Source organism: Schistocerca nitens, chromosome 10 (genome assembly GCF_023898315.1).
Source record: "Schistocerca nitens isolate TAMUIC-IGC-003100 chromosome 10, iqSchNite1.1, whole genome shotgun sequence".
NCBI lineage: Eukaryota > Metazoa > Arthropoda > Insecta > Orthoptera > Acrididae > Schistocerca > Schistocerca nitens.
The window spans coordinates 214,513,533-214,529,366 of NC_064623.1; the positions used below are offsets into that span (position 1 = coordinate 214,513,533).

The 15,834-nt window shown below is 42.9% G+C and overlaps 1 protein-coding gene across 6 annotated transcripts in view; it reads left to right on the forward strand.

The window, feature by feature from the left end:
• The window catches only part of LOC126210404 (speckle-type POZ protein-like), a 711,709-nt gene that overhangs the window by 674,913 nt on the left and 20,962 nt on the right, over nt 1-15,834 (forward strand). For 4 of the 6 annotated variants that reach the window (XM_049939646.1, XM_049939648.1, XM_049939647.1 and 1 more), the window contains exon 3: nt 5,386-5,555. The exons of the other annotated variants lie outside the window; for them this stretch is intronic. In XM_049939646.1, the coding sequence (XP_049795603.1) occupies nt 5,468-5,555 (88 nt within the window). In that variant the 5' untranslated portion in view covers nt 5,386-5,467. The remainder of the gene's footprint in view (nt 1-5,385; nt 5,556-15,834) is intronic. 6 annotated transcript variants of the gene reach the window in all.

A 15,834-nucleotide genomic window follows, 5' to 3' on the forward strand; every position in this document is an offset into this window, starting at 1 on the left:
TAATGTATCTTTCCTATTCGTTGAATCATACAGCTTATTTTCTTTTGTCCACAGAACTTGCGGAGCAGTATAATTGAATTGCTTCATTAAATAATTTATTTTTCCAATTTTGGAGTTGTGTACTGAGAGTAGAAAAGTTCGTATTACGCTACTGTCAAAGGTATTCGCGAATTTACGTGTAACAAAGCTTTCGGTTCGCTGTTCAAAACAGATAAATCATAAACTGTACATTTTATTTACAAATGAGTCGCCTCCCTATCTTCTGGCAGCGGTGGCTGAACGTCGCAAGGCCAGAATATCAGACCTGCACTACAGGCTGGCTCGCCTTTATATGTCACAGAGGTTGGTCGCACACCGGCGTTTTAATGCACCGGTACGCAGATAAGAAATGATCTATTTGTCTAACAGTTTATAGATTGTTTGGCGAAGTATTGAGAAATGGACAAAGAAAACCATAGGGCTAAATATTTATTGATATTACTGAAGATCAGTGAATGGTGATCTCACGTCAGTGTGGATTCAAAGCAAAGTTATTAACAAACAATCATAAATAAAGAGCAGAATTACAGCATAAACGCAGAACATATGCATGCAGAGTTTTATTTCTCAAAGCAGTGACTGTCAAAACCTATGTGCAAACATTTGAAGAATTTTTTTTTTCCTTCACTAAACACGATGCATAACATAGTTCACTGCTGATGTTTGGAAGGTAGGAGACGATGTACTGGCGGAAGTAAAATTGTGAGGACAGATCGCAAGTCGTGCTTGGGTAGCTCAGTTGGTGGAGCACTTGCCCGTGGAAGGCAAAGGTCCCGAGTTCCAGTCTCAGTCCGGCACACAGTTTTTACCTGCGAGGAAGTTTCATCGTTCACTGCTCTTCATCACATGCAACCAATAACATCAGCTGTAGCAACATAATCTACAGGATGACAATTACTAGACTATATGAGAAAAGTCGTAAATTGCTCGCAACCTACTGGCCGTGCACGCACTTTATTCAACGTGTAAACGTCACTACAGGTATTCGAATTTAGGTTATGACATGTTCGATACGCCTTCCATCGTTGCCGATGATGTCGTGGACACGAATAGCGAAATTCCGCATCACACGCTAATGTGTCGGAACATCAATGCTGTCGATGAGCTGAACGGCAGTTTTGAGCTCACTAATAGTCTCGGAGTTACTGCTGTAGATCTTATCTTTAATATAGCCGCACAAAAAGGAGTCCTATGTGTTCAGATCGGGAGAATGTGGCAGCCAATCGAGGCCCCTGCCAGTGGCCTCTGGCTACCCCAGAGCCAGAATGCTGTCGCCAAAGTGCTCCTCCAGGACATCAGACACTCTCCAGCTTCGATGGTGTCCAACTCCGTCTTGCATGAAATGCATCTTATCGAACTCACGGTCAGTTTGGATAGTGGGGTGCAATCATTTTCCAAAAATTTCATGTACCCTATGATAGTCACCAAACGAATATCACACCGATTATTCTGTGACTGGACATTGCACGTCACACAGTCACCCGTTGAGGGTGAACAGACTTCTCGATCGCCAAATGCGGATTCTCGATCCCCCCAATGAACCAAATTTGCTTATCGACGACCCCCCACCCCCAAAAAAAAAAAAAAAATATCAAATGTGTATGAAATCTTATAGGACTTAACTGCTAAGGTGATCAGTCCCTAAGCTTACACACTACTTAACCTAAATTATCCTAAGGACAAACACACACACCCATGCCCGGGGGAGGACTCGAACCTCCGCCGGGACCAGCCACACAGTCCATGACTGCAGCGCCCAAGACCGCTCGGCTAATCCCGCGCGGCGACAAACCCATCCAAATGAAAGTGGGCTCCGTTGGTAAACCAAACCAAACGCATACTAATTCCCATCGTGTCCCGCTGCCAACCGTGCAGTTTGAACGTCCTAAGGCAAACCGTTCATCAGTAATGGCTATTTTATTTCATGTACTTTAATAATTATCACCTTGCAAGTTCACTTCTGCCTTGATGCTCACAAGTATGAAGCTAAAGTTCCAACACGTACTCCAACATAAATGAGATAATTGTGTTCAGAGTATTCCAGATGATGCACGAAGGTAAAGTGTGGGGCAGAGCTCAGTAAATTAAGGCAAGTCCAACGCTCTGCACCCAGAAACAGTTCGCGTTAAATCGCACGGCTATATCGCCGACCAGATCTCTTCAGATGTACCTCTCGTGAGATCACCGGAACGACCCTCCAAGACATAAAGCTGCCGAAACTTAAAGGACGGAATGCCAAAGACTGAAAGACGCAAAGACAACAAGCGCAGTGATTCAAGCCCTTCGTTATTCTCTGTGGCATCGCGTTGCACTGAGTCGACGTTTAACACTGAGAAATATTCAGATTTACGGGCTGTCCCACACACACACTTTACACTAAATTCAAAATAATCTTAAAGTCATCACAGTCATTTTGTAGCCATGAGCTGTGCATTATTACCTAATATATTAACGAAAATGTAAATCATATACAAATAAGTTCTTCTGTACAGGCTACAATTATGCTGAAGCTCTCCTGCGAACCCGGCAGAACTAGCACTCCTGAAAGAAAGGATATTGCGGGGACATGGCTTAGCCACAGCCTGGGGGATGTTTCCAGAATGAGATTTTCACTTTGCAGCGGAGTGTGCGCTGAAATGAAACTTCCTGGCAGACTAAAACTGTGTGCCGAATGGAGACTCGAACTCGGGACCTTTGCCTTTCACGGAAAAGTTCTCTACCATCTGAGCAACCCAAGCACGACTCACGCCCCGTCCTCACAGCTGTACTTCTACGAGTATCTCGTCTCCTACCTTCCAAACTTTACAGAAGTCGTCCAAATCAGTCTCCATCTGTGAGATAAGAACGTTTTCAAGCTTATCGTGATATATACTTCTTGTAACAGAATTATGGGCAAATAAAACTGCACCGTATAACTTTTCCCGTGAAACTGCACGAAACACATTCAACTTTGGACAGTCCCTCTCATGTTGTACAATTTCATGTGGTTGTTCCGTACCCCATATTCTCACATTTTGACGGCCCACCTTTCCATTTACATGGAATGTTGCCTCGTCACTGAACGCTTAGCGTGGGAGAAAACTGTAATCCTCCATCTTGCCAAGAACGAAATTACAGAACTCCACACGCTGTCGTTTGTCACGTTCACGAAGGGCTTGCAGTAGCTGAATTTCGTACGGTTTCGTTTGTAAACGTCTACGCAACACACGCCAGACGAACATCGGGGTCATGTTGAGCTGTCGAGCTGTGCGACGAACAGACTCCTTGAGAAACTATGGCGGATGCGCTCGACGTCTGTGTCAGACACTCGGCGACGGCACCCCGGCAATTTGCCTTTACACACGCAACCTGTTTCTTGGAATTGTTCACCCCTCTGTCTGCTGCTCTGTGGTATGGGATGTTCCACATGAAAGTCGCGCTGAGCGTTTATAACTGATCCGCAGTCCCCAAAACTTAAAACACAAAGCGCTTTCTGGTGTCCCGACACCATTTTTACTAGAACTGAAATGGGCGCACACCGCTGCTACCTAGCTGAAACCGTGTAAAACTAGAGAGTTTGCTCTTTCCACTAGTAAGTTGTTCATACACATACGTCAAATAACATAACAGTCACGATAGTTTTGAAATCGGATGACGCCTGCTGATTCACCCTGTGTTTCTTAGAGCAAAGTTCCCGCCAGCAGCACACTCGGAAGCACACGCTGGCGTGTCCCTAGCCGCCTCAGGCTCGTCTAGCTGGCTAACGCCACTGCTGTAGGCGAGACACAGCCCCGTCCTTCTCTCCCTCTGCATAACAGATCACCACGTATAGGCATATACTATGGTTTCATTTGAAAAAGCCAAGTTGAGTATTACAAGGGACTATTCGTCGCTCATACAGCAGTTTCTCAGAATTAATCAAGTGCAAATATCATAATGATCTCTTAAATTGTTTCGAAAGTGTCTGTCTTAAACAGTGCAGCTCATCAGCCAGTATACATGGTTGTTCTCGAAGATACGCAAATATTTCAATACATTATTCTACAAGTAAAACTAAAGAAAAAGTCCATATAAACATGGTTCCGCAAATGTTAGTAACGGAGTTACGGCTAATAAAGGATTTTGCCTCATATTTAGCAACTTCACTAGTGTGAAGCCATCTCAAAACTGTAAGGGGTTAAAGTAAAGCAAGATTTCCATTTACTTCATCGTCGTTGATATGATGAATCTAACAAAATATTCTCCCAGCACGTCTAACTGGCGAGACGTACTTACAATTCCTTCGAGAATTAAAGCCCCGCTTGCTCGAAGATGTTCCACTCGCTACGCGATTACATATGTGTTTTCAACATGACGGCGCGCCTCCATTTTCGCCAACCCGTCACTACACATTTAAATGAACATTTTCGCCATGAATGGACTGGTCGAGATACTAGACGTCTGTGGCCAGTCAGATCGCCCGATTTAACACCAATCCATTTTTTTGTATGGAGATGGGTGAAAGACATAGTTTATGAGGACAAAGTCAATACACGTGAGGCATTACTTGCTCGCGTTATGAATGCAATCGGCAAAATTAAGAACAACCCTGTGAAACTGAAACGAGCAACAAAATCAGTTCATACATGTGTAGCTACATTCATTGAACTCGGTGGACACGTTTTTGAACATTTATTGTGAATGTATTGTGAAACTGTATGCCCACTGTACAACTTCCTTAACACTGAGCTTTGTTTTATCCGCTGTAACATGAATTCACGTGTGATATGGTATTAATAAAAGCAGATTATCTGACTAATTCATACAGTTTCAGTTAACGTTATTAGCATCATTATTTCAAAATTAAATTCTCTACAACTTCTGCTGAACACTTTGTGCAGTCGCCTCGAATTTAAAAAACAAATTGGGCCAAGTAATAAATTAAAAATTTTACGACATTACTTGTTTGCTTCACTGGATGTTCTGAAAAACTACTGCAGATACGCGTCTGGAGCATCTCTTATTAGTTTCACCAGATGAACAACAACAAAATAAATGCAAATCGTGCTTTACTGTAACCTCGTACAGTTTTGCGATGGCTTCATATTACCGATGTTGGTAAATTTCAGGCAAAATCTTTTACTAGCCGTAACTCCGTAGATGAACATTTGCGGACCTGTGTGTACACGAACTTTTTTCTTTAGTTTTACTTGTAGAATAACATATTGAAATATTTGCATGCTTTCGTGAATCACCCTGTATATTCGGAACAACGGAATGATATACATCTTGTATAATGGTGTAATTCAGATTAATTTACGCTTATTTACTATACAGGTAGTTGCAAAGAATTGTGTTTTGTGATTACACTTGTTTGTAAAATTTCAGGTTCTTCAGCAGAATGCAAGTTCGGTAAAGTTATTTTGAGGGAAAAGTTTTTTACTTGCCCCGACACCTGCGACCTTCCGTGATGTTCCGCAGAAACGCTAGTTGGTTCATCCGCATTTTTGTGGCGGTGGTCATGTGTAGTGGCTACAGTCGCCCAGTTTCCGTTACAGGTAAAAATTATATTTTTTTCGATTCCTATGAGGCTGGGTATGATAATGGACAGCAATTTTTTGTGAAGTAATGAAGTAAATGTTTAAGTTTTGCACTGAGATTTTTACGAATTTATTTTCCGGAATCGTATACAGAAGTCTTCGTACATAGATTAACAGCCGACAACTCAGATAAGTGTTTCATACGTTACTCATAGTCCAAGTGGTTCTTTTGGTGCTAGTTTATTTAATCACAGTGGTCTTATTTCTGGTTTGAGACGTCCTCGTCGGCGTTTCCCTCCAGCTGCCTGGGCCACCTGTTGCCTGCTTGTCTTATTCAAACACACTAGAGTAGTAGCCTACTTGAATATATCGAGGTTCTATTGTTACAACAGCGAGAGAAGATATAAAATAAATATACCTCATTTGTTCAGAAATCTCATTTGTTCAGAAATCTCTCTCGTCCAAGGGTCACAAAAACTTGTATTCAGTACAGTTCGTTGCTCCTGCATGATAGGCCATACGTACGTCAGACGGTATTGCTATGCAAGTAGCATAACTGGCGGAGTCGGGCGAGACCCACCCGTGGTACACACAGGCGTCAACTTGTTGGGGTAACTGCTTCGGGTCACAGGGCAGTCATAGGAATACTGCGACGGAGCTACGCAACATCGTTGGGTATCAGCGTATCATTGCCTTTGGTATGGTAGAAAGCTCCAGTTGGAATGCCATTTGGTCATCATGTTGCGTATACAGGGTGATTTTTACCACCGTGTAGAAACTCAAGGGATTGATCGATGACAGGGTACGGAACAAGAAAGCTCTAACGAACTTACGTCCGGAAATGAATGATTTCCACGCTAGAGACCATTTATTCAATCATACACTGTTACGAAGACTGCAGTCTAATACTCGCTGTATCACGCACCGACAACTACAGTATGTACTGAAAATGGTTTCCATGTGCCTCAACGCATTCGTCTATAGGCGCAGTAGTGTGCTCCGTCTGTCACGTTCACATCGGCCAGGCTGCATACGAACAGCGTCATAGGCAGGATGAATACGCTGCTTCAGTGTCTCCACATCTGGAATGGACTCTGCGTACACGGTACTTCTGAAGTGGCCCCATAACCAGAAATCGCACGGGTTGAGATGCGGTAAACGAGCAGGCCATGCACTGGACCACCTTCCCCAGTACATCAACCAGATAAGACACGATTGAGATGCGTAAGGACGTTAACGGCAGAGTGGGTTGGAGCCCCATCATGTAGCAGCCACATAACCATTAGACTCATCAATAGCACTTCTTCCAGCAAGACGCCCGCAAGAAATGCCGATAGTTCCGGCCTATTAGGCGACGAGGAAGGAAGACTGGTCCCAAATTATGGCCGACAATTATCCCGCCCCCACGTTCCGGCTGCACCGATGCATGTGATTCGCTGTCACTATACCATGGGCTTTCTGCATACCATCCCACAGATGCCTGTAATGAGAGTTGAAGATACCATTACACGTAAAGGTGGCGTCATCTGTGAATAGGATGGATGACACAGATTGTGGTTGCCTGGTGAAAATATCGGTGACAAAACTGTTCCCTTTGTGGAAAGTCTGTCGCTAATAGGCCCTGCACACACTGTAAGTGATGTTGTTGTTGTTGTGGTCTTCAGTCCTGAGACTGGTTTGATGCAGCTCTCCATGCTACTCTATCCTGTGCAAGCTTCATCTCCCAGTACTTACTGCAGCCTACATCCTTCTGTATCTGCTTAGTGTATTCATCTCTTGGTCTCCCTATACGATTTTTACCCTCCACGCTGCCCTCCAATACTAAATTGGTGATCCCTTGATGCCTCAGAATATGTCCCACCAACCGATCCCTTCTTCTAGTCAAGTTGTGCCACAAACTCCTCTTCTCCCCAATCCTATTCAATACCTCCTCATTAGTTATGTGGTCTACCTATCTAATCTTCAGCATTCTTCTGTAGCACCTCATTTCGAAATCTTCTGTTCTCTGCTTGTCAAAACTATTTGTCGTCCATGTTTCACTTCCATACATGGCTACACTCCATACAAATACTTTCAGAAACGATTTCGTGACACTTAAATCTATACTCGATGTTAACAAATTTCTCTTCTTCAGAAACGCTTTCCTTGCCATTGCCAGTCTACATTTTACATCCTCTCTACTTCGACCATCAACAGTTATTTTGCTCCCCAAATAGCAAAACTCCTTTACTACTTTAAGCGTCTCATTTCCTAATCTAATTCCCTCGGCATCACCCGACTTAATTCGATTACATTCCATTATCCTCGTTTTGCTTTTGTTGATGTTCATCTTATATCCTAATTTCAAGACACTGTCCATCCCGTTCAGGTGCTCTTCCAAGTCCTTTGCTGCCTCTGACAGAGTTACAATGTCATCGGCGAACCTCAAAGCTTTTATTTCTTCTCCATGGATTTTAATACCTACTCCGAATTTTTCTTTTGTTTCCTTTACTGCTTACTCAATATACAGATTGAATAACATCGGGGAGAGGCTACAACCCTGTCTCACTCCCTTCCAACCAGTGCTTCCCTCTCATGCCCCTCGACTCTTGTAACTGCCATCTGGTTTCTGTACAAATTGTAAATAGCCTTTCGCTCCCTGTATTTTACCCCTGCCACAATCCGAATCTGAAAGAGAGTATTCCAATCAACATTGTCAAAAGCTTTCTCTAAGTCTACAAATGCTAGAAACGTAGTTTTGACTTTCCTTAATCTTTCTTCTAAGATAAGGCGTAAGGTCAGTATTGCCTCACGTGTTCCAACATTTCTATGGAATCCTAACTGAACTTCCCCGAGGTCGACTTCTACCAGCTTTTCCATTCGTCTATAAAGAATTCGCGTTAGTATTTTGCAGCTGTGACTTATTAAACTGATAGTTCGGTAATTTTCACATCTGTCAACACCTGCTTTCTTTGGGATTGGAATTATTATATTCTTCTTGAAGTCTGAGGGTATTTCGCCTGTCTCATACATCTTGCTCACCAGATGGTATAGTTTTGTCATGACTGTCTCTCCCAAGGCCGTCAGTCGTTCTAATGGAATGTTGTCTACTCCTGGGGCCTTGTTTCGACTCAGGTCTTTCAGCGAACTGTCGAACTCTTCACGCAATATCGTATCTCCCCTTTCATCTTCATCTACATCCTCTTCCATTTCCATAATATTGTCCTGAAGTACATCACTCCTGTATAGACCCTCTATATACTCCTTCCACCTGTCTGCTTTCGCTTCTTTGCTTAGAACTGGGTTTCCATCTGAGCTCTTGATATTCATACAAGTGGTTCTCTTCTCTCCAAAGGTCTCTTTAATTTTCCTGTAGGCAGTATCTATCTTACCCCTAGTGAGATAAGCCTCTGCATCCTTACATTTGTCCTCTAGCCATCCCTGCTTAGCCATTTTGCACTTCCTGTCGATCTCATTTTTGAGACGTTTGTATTCTTTTTTGCCTGCTTCATTTACTGCATTTCTATATTTTCTCCTTTCATCAATAAAATTCAATATTTCTTCTTCTTCCTACTAGCCCTCGTCTTTTTACCTACTTGATCCTCTGCTGCCTTCACTACTTCATCCCTCAGAGCTACCCATTCTTCTTCTAATGTATTTCTTTCCCCCATTCCTGTCAATTGTTCCCTTATGCTCTCCCTGATACTCTCTGGTTCTTTCAGTTTATCCAGGTCCCATCTCCTTTAATTCGGACCTTTTTGCAGTTTCTTCAGTTTTAATCTACATTTCATAACCAATAGAGTCCACATCTGCCCCTGGAAATGTCTTAAAATTTAAAACCTGATTCCTAAATATCTGTCTTACCATTATATAATTTATCTGATACCTTTTAGTATCTTCAGGGTTCTTCCATGTATACAACCTTCTATCATGATTCTTGAACCAAGTGTTAGCTGTGATTAAGTGGTGCTCTGTGCAAAATTCTACCAGACGGCTTCCTCTTTCATTTCTTACCCCCAATCCATATTCACCTACTATGTTTCCTTCTCTCCCTTTTCCTACTCTCGAATTCCAGTCACCCATGACTATTAAATTTTCGTCTCCCTTCACAACATGTAAGTGATAACGGTAGTAACAATCGTCATGGAGAATGTCCCACACGGTCGTCTGGCTTACCCCGTACAGGCCAGTCACCTGCCTGGTACTGAGATGGCGGTCGCATTCCACAGTGTTACATTTTCTTCCAACTCTAGTGTCCGATCGTTTAGGGTACGTCCTTAATGATTTCCTGCGTCCTAGGTCATGATGTGCGAGAAACAGTAGGAGGATATCATGCATACTGTAACTGCACCTGCATGGTATTACACTGCAGCTTCTGTAACAAAGAATGATTGAATAAATGGTCTCTGGCATAGGGACCATCCATTTCCAGATATCATTATACTTTTTTTGTTCCTTATCCTCTCATTGATCAACCATTAGAGTTTGTACATGGTAGAAAAAAATTACCTTGTATATTCCATAGACCCTTAGAGTGATAATCTGTCTGTGGAACGCATCGGTCGAATTTTCGCAAAGGTTTACCAACGCACCTTCAGCTGTATTATGTTCCACACCGTAACCTTTCCCATGGCTATTTACTCATAATTTCGTGTACAGACCGACTTCCTCTATTTCCTTCGTGTCTAAGTAAAATCAGTTATGACAGATAAATTCTCCTCAAAGAGTCACGTCCTAAAACTTCACATCAATTTAAACATTTTTTGGTGTCAACTTTATCAAAATCCGTTCTTGTGTTGCTATATATTCCGTATTTTAGTAACTTGCGTATCATGAGAAACGTATTTTGTTCTACACCATCAATTACTATCATCGTTTTCCCTCGATAAAAATTTCGGAGTAGCCACCTCATTCAAAGAAACTTTTATGCCGTATTTCATTGTGTATCAAAATGAATAAACTTAAATTTTCGTATGTTACTAGTGTTGTGTATTACGTATGCATAGAAAATCTGTGTTTATGTAGTGCTTGTGGCAAGTAAAATGTCGTGTTCGATTGTCTGCATCTACCGTAAACTAACGATAATTTTCATTTTGTTTTCGACTACAACATCTAAAAATTTCACGAGATTAGTAGCGTTTATAGAAGGTGCTACTGCGGCTATAAAGAAAACATCAATTTGCGTACGGAGTGCTTCAGATCTTAACGATAACTACCTATACTTGAAGGTTAACTGGTCCAGAACATAAAAAGAACCTGCAGGCTTACTTCAATGACACTTGTTTACTGTTCTGTAAAACATTACACCAGCCACACTGTAGCCCTACTGCGAACACCGTCTTCGAATGTGGGAAGAGTTAGATGACGTTCACAAGTTAAAATCAGCCGCCTGGAAGCTGCTGTGCATTGGTTTTTCCTGGAGAGTTACCAGCAGTCATTTATCAGATATACCACAGATACCTGAATTACTATCCATCTCCTGCTGTCGCTTCTACAGGGAGTACATGACCTGTCCCCACTACTCCACTTGGCTGTCAGCAGCTTGTACAGGATGTACATGATCTGTCACCACTCACCCTGTCAGTGGCAGGACTACGTTCCCTGTCTTCCACTGAAACGGAAACTGAGTCACAGAGACTCACTTCAGCTGTTGAGAAACATGGTATGTGCTGTGTCAAGAAGAGGCAAACGCAAAAGGGCAGGATCTATTAACAGCAGGAACTTCAAATGGACGGCGAGTGAAGGTATCCCTTAGGGAAATGGCAAAATGAGATGGGAGGGAACACTAAGTGCACTCAGTTTGTATGGCTAGGAACCTTATTCAGCATGCTAAAGAGGCCATTCAGTCAGCCACTGAGGGCGCGGGGTGCCACCGGTTGATGACTGTGCTCAGCGGCCACACTTGGATCATTCAACTGGCAGAGAACCTTGAGAAAGCTCATCTAATTTCAGTGAGACTCTCAATTTGCTGCAGTGCAAAACTGTTCGTGCACTATCCGTTCTGAATGGAATGCAACGACTGATTCAAGAGTTCGAAGCTTCTGTGACAAAGCAGGCTGAAATTTCTTGAATCTACATCATAGGGTTGAGTACTACAGGGACGTCCTAAATGGGTCAGGTGCTCAGGTAGCTGACCGGACGCGGAGTGTAAACAACGCTTTTTAAATTAGACTACTCTTATCCAGTCCAGATAATGATAGCGACCTGAAAGTGTCAGTATAAGTTCCACAGAAGTGTCCCATACAGGCGACAGTACTACATTTCAACAGATTAACTTCCAAAGCACGGATAACAACGTGCCGGTGTTCGTAGCTGCCCCAGTAGAGCTCACATAATATTGGGTACAGAAAGCTGGTGAAAACCGGAATTGACAGCCGTGAGATACTGATAAAAATTTCTGTGTGTATCGAAAATATACATGGAGATGGTAAGCCATTTGTCGCATTTCACAGAAAGATCACACCAACCGAAACAAAAACTTAAACTTCATGTGAGACTGTCTGGGCAAGACTCAGTATCAAGGGTGGGCGTTAATGTTGAATCTGGTCCTTGAATCAACTTCTAGACCTACTCCAGTTGCAACCAAAAAGTTATAGAGAAAACCTAAGTTCACCAGTACATAAGTTTCCAAGTCATACTCTCATTGCTGAAGTAGATATTAATTGTGCAACAGTCAATTGGCAAAATGACAATTCTGTAAGAGGTGGGCGAGACAAGACGTTTGGTGAAAAATGTCTAAATGTTACCGTATTCAGCAGCCACAGATGAAGTGTAAGCCCTTCTCAACTATCGGTATGACGGCGACATGTACAAAACTGACTTTGGAGATGAGTATGAATGAGCAACTGCAACATGATGCATTTGTTGAACGTTTTGCTGCACAGTTGTTTTATATTTGGAATGGGAGAATAATAACCGATAAATCCACACACTGTATCACATTGCCAACGAATTTCCACAAAGTCCGAGCAATCACATACAAAATGATCTTCCAATTTTTCGAAATATCCCACAGAATTTTAAAAAGATCGTTAGACATTTTGTACGCAAATACTGCTTTAGAGATATTTCTTCCTATTGAATTAGTTGGATCAACCATTTCAAATTAGCTACATAATTAATTTTTATGTAAAGGGGCCAAGAAACAAGAGCACTAATAAAAACCTACAAACTAATAATTTGAAAGTAAAATTTAATAATTTCATTGCCTACAAAACTGAATAAAATGATGATGCATGTGGCCAGGCCAGGAGACCCATTTGTGCAGAGTGCAGCGACCTGTTGCAAGGTATTTCAGCTGAAGCCACTTTGGCGACTGCGTGTCAATGTAGATGAAATGACGGTGAAGTCAACACAACAACCAATCTCTGAGTGGAGAAAATGTCAGCTACGCTGCACTGACCACATTTTTTTACCACATTCCTCACATTCCTTACTACACCTAGGCCTACAAAGTAAAAGAAGCCAATGGTATCGCCACTGTTACCCTAAACTTAATAAGAAGCATCCTCCACCCCGAAAAAAAAAACAAATAATCTCCACCACTTCATGTGTAGGCCCCAGTCAGTAAGACACCATTAACATCCACCATCTCTTTTTTTTTAGCCATCTCTGTTGCACCAACACATCCTCACAAAGACATCACCTTCAACATCACTGGGAGAAAAGCTGGCTGGTGGAGATGTATTTGTAGATCACTGATGCTTATCTCTTCACAAGTGTGTATAAATAACTGCTGTGGGAATCGGTTCTGTAAAATGGAGGAAAGAAAGGTATGTCAGATGCTTGTAGTATGGGTGATCCAGCTACAAGGGTTGTTGCAGGAAGTGCTCTGAAGAAATTTCGATTAATATCATTGGTACTTAGGGTTGTTCAAAACTTCACACTGTTGGTCGTTAAGGTATTTCCAGAAATTGAGAGATGATTTGTCACCACCACCTGACAGGTAGTGGACAGTGTGTCCACGAATCCAGGTTACTGAGTAGATCTTAGTCCATAGAAAATAGTCCATACCTGGGAAGAGAATCATTTGTGCCGTGATGACGTCAGGAGTCATGCATGAGATGAACATCAACATCTGGTGGACCAAAGGCTAAACATCACTCGCATCGCTTAGATGGCCGTCGTTGTACTCCACATGTGGTACATAATGGCGATGCCACCAGATGTATCTGGTAGAGACACTTCTTTCATACTTGCTTACCACTAACAGTCATGTATCAGGTGGACTGAATATCTGACATGAGCATAGGGGTCTGCACTTCCCTCGACACTGAATTCCACCAGAAGAGGTGGTATGTTTTCTCAGTTATATTCGGTGAAAGGTGCGATTGCAGCAAGGCATACACTACCTAGGCCACTGCTAGATGTGGAGGGGGAAGCGGGGTCTGGATGTAGCTGTATTCAAGAAAGAAATAGCATAAGTAGGGAAAAGGTGCTGCGACATATGTCAGTGGCTCTGTAGCAACGAGAGAGCTTGGGCTAAGGGTCCTCTCAATAGGCTGGTGACGCAAGTCAGAATACGTTGCCACATCTTGACATGCAAGCTAGTAAAGAGGCTCCTCGAAGTAGGAGCTGACAGACATTGAGGCCTCCTTTGCCCTTCATAAGTGTGAGGAACTCATAGCTGACCTTTAACAACATGCCTTGACTCATAATTGATGGCAGAATGGGAAAGTCTGGGCCATGTGCAGGATTTGCGATGTGACATAAATGTTTGCATAGCACGTCCATAGCAGCAAGCCCACAGTTCAGAGTTGATGGTCAAGGAGGTCTGGCCAGATCTAGCATAATACTTGCCTACTGTTAAGGTCCGTAGATCACCAGAAATCGCCCATTAAATCAATACCTAGATATGTTGTCATGCCACAGACCTGCACGGGAGTGACACATTCAGTGGGCAGCCCATGTACTATAGGAAGTGTACGACATTTGGTAAATGTTAATGACGCTACTGATCGAGTATGGTACCATCCCACCCACTCCATTGCTGCTTTAACAACGTTGCTGTAGCGCAGGTGGATGACCAGGCCTCCCACCTAGGCCATGGAACAAAAAGTGTGGGTGCCAAGAGTCATTGAAGTGTTGGCAGACGCAGCAAAGTAACAGTTCTATGGTGCCAACTGTAATTAGGCTGTTTAGGTTTTTATATTGGTAACGCCACGTAGCGCTCTGTATGAAAATCACTGGCTGTGCTGTGTGCAATCTGCGGCTAGTTTGCATTGTTGTCTGCCATTGTAGTGTTGGGCAGCTGGACGTGAACAGCGCGTAGCGTTGCGCAGTTGGAGGTGAGCCGCCAGCAGTGGTGGATGTGGGGAGAGAAATGGCGGAGTTTTGAAATCTGTAAGACTGGATGTCATGAACTGCTATGTATATTATGATTTTTCAACACTATTAAGGTAAGTACATTGTTTGTTCTCCATCAAAATCTTTCATTTGCTACTATGCCTATCAGTAGTTAGTGCCTTCAGTAGTTTGAATCTTTTATTTAGCTGGCAGTAGTGGCTGTACAGGACCAGGATAGATGGTATAAGACGACCATGGTACATAATCCAAGATGTCGTGTCCCAGAGCTGTCTGGGAATTCCATGTTCTGGGTCTTCACTGCCAGATACGAGTGATCAACCCTGTCAAAGTCCTCGCTGGAATAAAAGGAGGCCAAGAGTACCATCATGCACCATGTCTGCTAGAAGGAAATCATGTCACAGTATCGACATAAGGAAGACCAGAAGTTGTAATTACCTCATGATGACGCCTAGTTGTGATATACCACAAAGCAGGCAACACTTTTCAAGCTCGCTTCCAAAAGCCAGTGTAGATCTTCATGTCAAAGTTCATGCAAGACAGAGGCCGATAGTCACTGACGCTAGTTCCTCTGTTTGGTTTATCAACAGAATCAAGCAACCATAAAAGGAAGCCAGGAGGATGCAGGATGTCCACAAGGCCCCCATGAGCTGTTGACATTCAAGAAAATGTTGGTGAGACACATTCAATTTCCAGGGGCCTCGCCCATGCCATACCATCTGGCATTGAAAGGTGACAGTACCTGATAGGAAAAGCTAATGAGCCATGTTTAAGTGACTTGTTTGCCCCAAACATTGGAGCTTGAGAGATAGTTACGGTCTATGTGGCTCGAGGAGTGGCATATATGGTGTGTGAAACCCTTCCTATCGACATGTACATATTCACACGCATCAGTGAATCGAAGGATGATTCCGATCGTGGAGAGGGCCACACATAGAGTGTAGTGTGGCAGTTGGCCCTTAGGGACGTCGATGTAGTTAAAATCACCACCGAAAATGAAGTCATCCTGATGCCC